Source organism: Acanthochromis polyacanthus, chromosome 11 (genome assembly GCF_021347895.1).
Source record: "Acanthochromis polyacanthus isolate Apoly-LR-REF ecotype Palm Island chromosome 11, KAUST_Apoly_ChrSc, whole genome shotgun sequence".
NCBI classification, from domain to species: domain Eukaryota; kingdom Metazoa; phylum Chordata; class Actinopteri; family Pomacentridae; genus Acanthochromis; species Acanthochromis polyacanthus.
The window spans coordinates 28,398,942-28,404,162 of record NC_067123.1 but is presented as its reverse complement, the minus strand read 5'-3'; the positions used below and the strand labels follow the sequence as shown (position 1 = coordinate 28,404,162).

General features: G+C 38.7%; 1 protein-coding gene across 1 annotated transcript; it reads right to left on the bottom strand.

Moving 5' to 3' along the window:
* Window positions 1-89: 89 nt before the first annotated feature.
* On the bottom strand, window positions 90-4,768 carry bet1 (Bet1 golgi vesicular membrane trafficking protein). Its single transcript, XM_022214118.2, has 4 exons — window positions 4,588-4,768; window positions 4,284-4,390; window positions 3,996-4,052; window positions 90-796 (listed from the first exon to the last, which is right to left on the bottom strand). Exons 1-4 carry the CDS (start codon window positions 4,604-4,606, stop codon window positions 641-643), a joined length of 339 nt encoding a protein of 112 aa, XP_022069810.1. The 5' UTR covers window positions 4,607-4,768; the 3' UTR covers window positions 90-640.
* Window positions 4,769-5,221: the final 453 nt, after the last annotated feature.

Sequence of the window (5,221 nt, the reverse complement as noted above, 5' to 3'; positions counted from 1 at the left end):
CATTTTGTCAATGAGAAATTTGTGAAACAATTTGCAATCTTTTCAGCACATCCTATGGTTTTTAAGAAGTACGCACCACCACCGGGCAATTCAGAGCATAAAATTTGTTTATTTACATTTACAACATTTTTACAACAAAATTTAAACAATGAGGTAACATTACTATCATATAGGTTGTCAAATGATGTGATAGATTCATTCATTCTTGAACGCAAATACACAAAATGTTGTCACCTTAACACAACTTGTGCCATATGATAAACTATTCCACAAGTTTGGTGCTGCGTTAAAGTTCTTGACACTGGTTTTTCTGTCGTTAGATGTTTATTGTTACAAATTGGCCAGTTATCAAGTACTTACAAACAAAATACTGGTACTTCCTGTGATCTTTCATCAGTTCAGACTCTATCCACGTTTCTAAACCACTTTTACTTTTTGAAACTCCCATCAGTCATGACACAACTCAAATTGCAGTCATCATATAAAATGCTCAGACATCAGGGCACATAAAAAGCTGAGTTATTAACAAAAAAACATCCCTGCCTTTCATGGTCATTATTAATCTGTTGACCTAGATTAGAGATGTATCAGTGTGGCAAAGACGTGGAGCCGATGGGCCGAGTCCAGCAGGGTCATTGCATCACCTCAGCTTGATGAACCAGTACAGGACAAAGAACACAAAAAAGCAGAAGAGCAGCATGTAGCACAAGAGTTTAGTCTGACTGCCTCTGGACAGCTGCTTGACTCTGCCAATGGTGGCGCCGAGCAGTCCACCCGTCGAGTCAAAATCTGTGTCCTACAGAGGGAGAGACGGATTAAAAACCTGTTGTCCTGCAGGCAAACAACATTCAGATTTTGAGTGATATTTGTAGAGTTTGGAGTGACCAACTGTAACCATTTACTCAAGCTCTGTACTTGTATTGAGGTACTTTGATTTCATACTACTTTGTACTTGTTTTGCACCACTTTCCAGAATGAAAATTTGTTCTTTTCATAGCTGTAAAGTTACTTTGACAAAAGAGGATTTTCTATACAAAAACAATGGGTCCATTCAGAAAACCACAACAGTATACACACGTGGACAAAATTGTTGGTACCCCTCAGTTAAAGAAGGAAAAACCCACAATTCTCACTGAAATCACTTGAAACTCACAAAAGTAACAATAAATAAAAATTTATTGAAAATTAAATAATCAAAAACAGCCATTACTTTTGAATTGTTGATTAACATAATTATTTAAAAAAACAAACTAATGAAACAGGCCTGGACAAAAATGATGGTACCTCTATAAAAGATTGAAAACTATTTGACCAGAGTGACATGATTAACTCAGGTGTGTCATTTAATTGACATCACAGGTGTTTCCAAACTCATAATCAGTCAGTCTGCCTATTTAAAGGGAGACAAGTAGTCACCCTGCTGTTTGGTGAAAAGGTGTGTACCACACTGAACATGGACAACAGAAAGCGAAGGAGAGAATTGTCCCAGGACATCCGAAAAAAATTATAGACAAACATCTTAAAGGTAAAGGCTATAAGACCATCTCTAAACAGCTTGAAGTTCCTGTGACAACAGTGGCTCATATTATTCAGAAGTTCAAGACCCACGGGACAGTAGCCAACCTCCCTGGACGTGGCCGCAAGAGGAAAATTGATGACAAATTGAAGAGACGGATCGTTGGAATTGTATCCAAAGAGCCCAGAGCAACCTCCAAAGAAATTAAAGGTGAACTCCAAGGCCAAGGTACATCAGTGTCAGATCACACCATTCGTCGTTGTTTGAGCCAAAGTGGACTTCATGGGAGACGACCAAGGAGGACACCACTGCTGAAAAAAACTCATAAAAAAGCCAGACTGGAATTTGCAAAAATGCATGTTGACAAGCCACAAAGCTTCTGGGAGAATGTCCTTTGGACAGATGAGACCAAACTGGAGCTTTTTGGTAAGGCACATCAACTCTATGTTCATAGACTCAAAAACCAAGCATACGAAGAAAAGAACACTGTCCCTACGGTGAAACATGGAGGAGGCTCAGTAATGTTTTGGGGCTGCTTTGCTGCATCTGGCACAGGGTGTCTTGAAAGTGTGCAAGGTACGATGAAATCTGAAGACTATCAAGGCATTCTGGAGAGAAATGTGCTGCCTAGTGTCAGAAAGCTTGGTCTCAGTCGCAGGTCATGGGTCTTCCAACAGGACAACGATCCAAAACACACAGCCAAAAACACCCAAGAATGGCTGAGAGAAAAGCGTTGGACTATTCTAAAGTGGCCTTCTATGAGCCCAGATCTGAATCCCATTGAACATATGTGGAAGGAGCTGAAACATGCCATTTGGAGAAGACACCCATCAAACCTGAGACAACTGGAGCTGTTTGCTCATGAGGAGTGGGCCAAAATACCTGTTGACAGCTGCAGAACGCTCATTGACAAATACAGAAATCGTTTAATTGCAGTGATTGCCTCAAAAGGTTGTGCAACAAAATATTAAGTTATGGGTACCATCATTTTTGTCCAGCCCTATTTCATTAGTTTGTTTTTTTAAATAATTATGTTAATCAACAATTCAAAAGTGATGGCTGATTTTGATTATTTAATTTTCAATAAATTTTTATTTATTGTTACTTTTGTGAGTTTCAAGTGATTTCAGTGAGAATTGTGGGTTTTTCCTTCTTTAACTGAGGGGTACCAACAATTTTGTCCACGTGTGTAGAAAACAGCTCTAATTGCTTCCCTTATGACAAGCTGCAATACTACAATACACAAGTGAGTACTTCCCTGTGCAAAATCAGTAAAATGTCAAATGAATTAAAACTGAATCCCCTCTAAATGACTTCAATGGTTCTACGCTAACAAAAAGTGTGTCCTGTCATGAGCAATCAAAAGCAAACAGTTCAGAAAAACTACACGCAAGGTGGAAACCCCAAAATGATCTGTGACCAGCAGAACTTTATTAGTTTTGGACCTATGGGCGTGTCTGTATCATGGCTCCACCTGGAATAGAATTGCCAGAGGAACTGCAAAAACTTTACAATGATGGGAAAAATAACCAGAAAATCAGTGTCCCAGTACAAATTACCTAAAACACAGTCGCAGCAGATCACAGAATGCGCATAGTACCACTAATCAGAGCTCCAGTGTCCGTCTTCTTTAAATGACGCAACAGACAGTCCACTACATACACAGTCTAGCTTTGAAAAACATATGGGGTCTAGCATGTGAACATGGCCAGGGAAACCACAGTGAATGCATGGTCCAGACAGTGCAGCATGGAGGTGGAAGTGTGATGATATGGAGCTGCATGAATGCAAAAGGTGGTTGGGAAATGGTGCTTGTAGATGGCACCATGAATGCCTGTGGATACACCACAACACTAGCTAACAGGAAGAGACAGGCGACAAATCTTCCAGAATGATACCAATCTAAAATACGACCAAAAATCACACAAAAGTATCTGAAGAGGAAGTAAAAACTATGACCTGGCCAAGTACTTCATGTGGCTTAAACTCAACAGAACACCTGTGAGGTATTTAAAGAAAAAGATGGAGCAACATAATACTTCTATAGCATATATACTGAAACCTTTCATGCCAAAAAGGATTAAGTGTGTGCTTGTAAATAAAAAGTGGGACACATGAAGTAAACTGTCTTTGATTGCTTTAAATTACTACTGTGATGGATGTATTTTTAATCTAATGGATCAAAAGTGCCAGTTTTTGATTTTACACCCCCCACCCCCTGTTCTACTCAGAAGTTATCCAGTTACTGTAGGTATTGCAATAATGAATCATTTGACAGTTGTGTAACATTACATGGAGGTGTGATCACTTCTGCTGTATACTGTAAATGCTGATAACCTAGAATTATTAGCTATACTGCAGTGCAAGATAACAATATGACAACATTTGGAATATTTGCCCTGCAAGAGAGAAGCTGAATATTCCTTCCACCAGCTATGAGTCATTATTGTTAAGTTTAAAGTACACATATGAAACTCACCATCTCATCCAGCATTTTGTTCTGGCATTTAACTTCCGTTCCTATGTCAATTGAAAGCTGTAAATATAAAGTACAATTTACATGACATGCGATATATAATAATCAATGCAATTCATTTTGGCAATTAGTTTAAACTATAATTCATAAGAGAAAATGTCAACAACATCTGAGAGATACACTACATTTTAACAGCCATATCTATTCCTGAAGTGGACAAACATCCAACACAGAAGGCATTTTACCCAGCTGATAATATGAACATTTAACTTGGCATCAGTGGTTACTTACGCTTTTCAATGCGTTCACTTTCGCTCTGAGTCCCTCCTGAAGATGTTCATTCTCCTCTTCATACACACTGTATCCGCTGGCTACATAATTCCCAGAACTTCCTTCACCTGTATGAAACAATTAATAAAAGTCAGCTTCTCTGTTAGCGTTTTAAGCCTGTACTAAAACATTAAAGGTGACACATTTGTGGAAAATTGAACCTGGACTAAACAAAAACGAGAATTAATAACATTAGCTTGTTAGCTAACTAGCAAGCAAGCTAAGTAGGAGCGTTAACAAGTCTTAAAATATTTGTGTTTCTTACCCAGTCCGGCGCGCCTCATCTCGACCCACTGAAGTTAACACTGCCGAGTCGTATATGTGATGTTCAAGGAAACAAACGAAGACTAAATAACCCAAATATCGCCGTTATCAGTCACCTGCTAACTGTTGCAACGCTGTACACATCAGCAAACGCCACGACATCATACGGTGGCCGCGGAGGACAATCTTCCCCTGAGAAAACCGCGAATGCAAAAATAGATAAAAACAACTGGCAAAATAAAGGGCGTTTGGACGGCGTGTGAAGCTATATCAAGATTATTTTTCAATAAAGTAAAAGTATAAAATGAATATATATGTCTGTCAGTGTGTTTGCAGTTCATAGTCAGGTATGGGAATCTATTTAAAATGCCATGAAACTTCCCTTGAAATCAGCTGCTTAAATCAATACCGGAAGGTGACAAAGCAATTAACAAAGACAAACTGCATTCATTAGTAAAACTTATCACCATCCATCTTTATTGGCTGTGCTTCATATGCATTCTGACAACATGTATCTATGGATTAAGGAGGGAGTTTAACTTAATCATTATCTGGCAACAGTAAACACTGCATGATCCTTTCCAATTACCATGACAGTCTGTATTACTGAGAATCTTGTCTCTTGTGGCATTTTC

Coding starts and splice junctions, on each gene's coding strand:
- bet1 (XM_022214118.2), bottom strand. Junction 4,053..4,283: donor AAGTGAACGCATTGAAAAGC/GTAAGTAACCAC, acceptor TTATATTTACAG/CTTTCAATTGACATAGGAAC. Junction 797..3,995: donor ACAAAATGCTGGATGAGATG/GTGAGTTTCATA, acceptor CTCCCTCTGTAG/GACACAGATTTTGACTCGAC.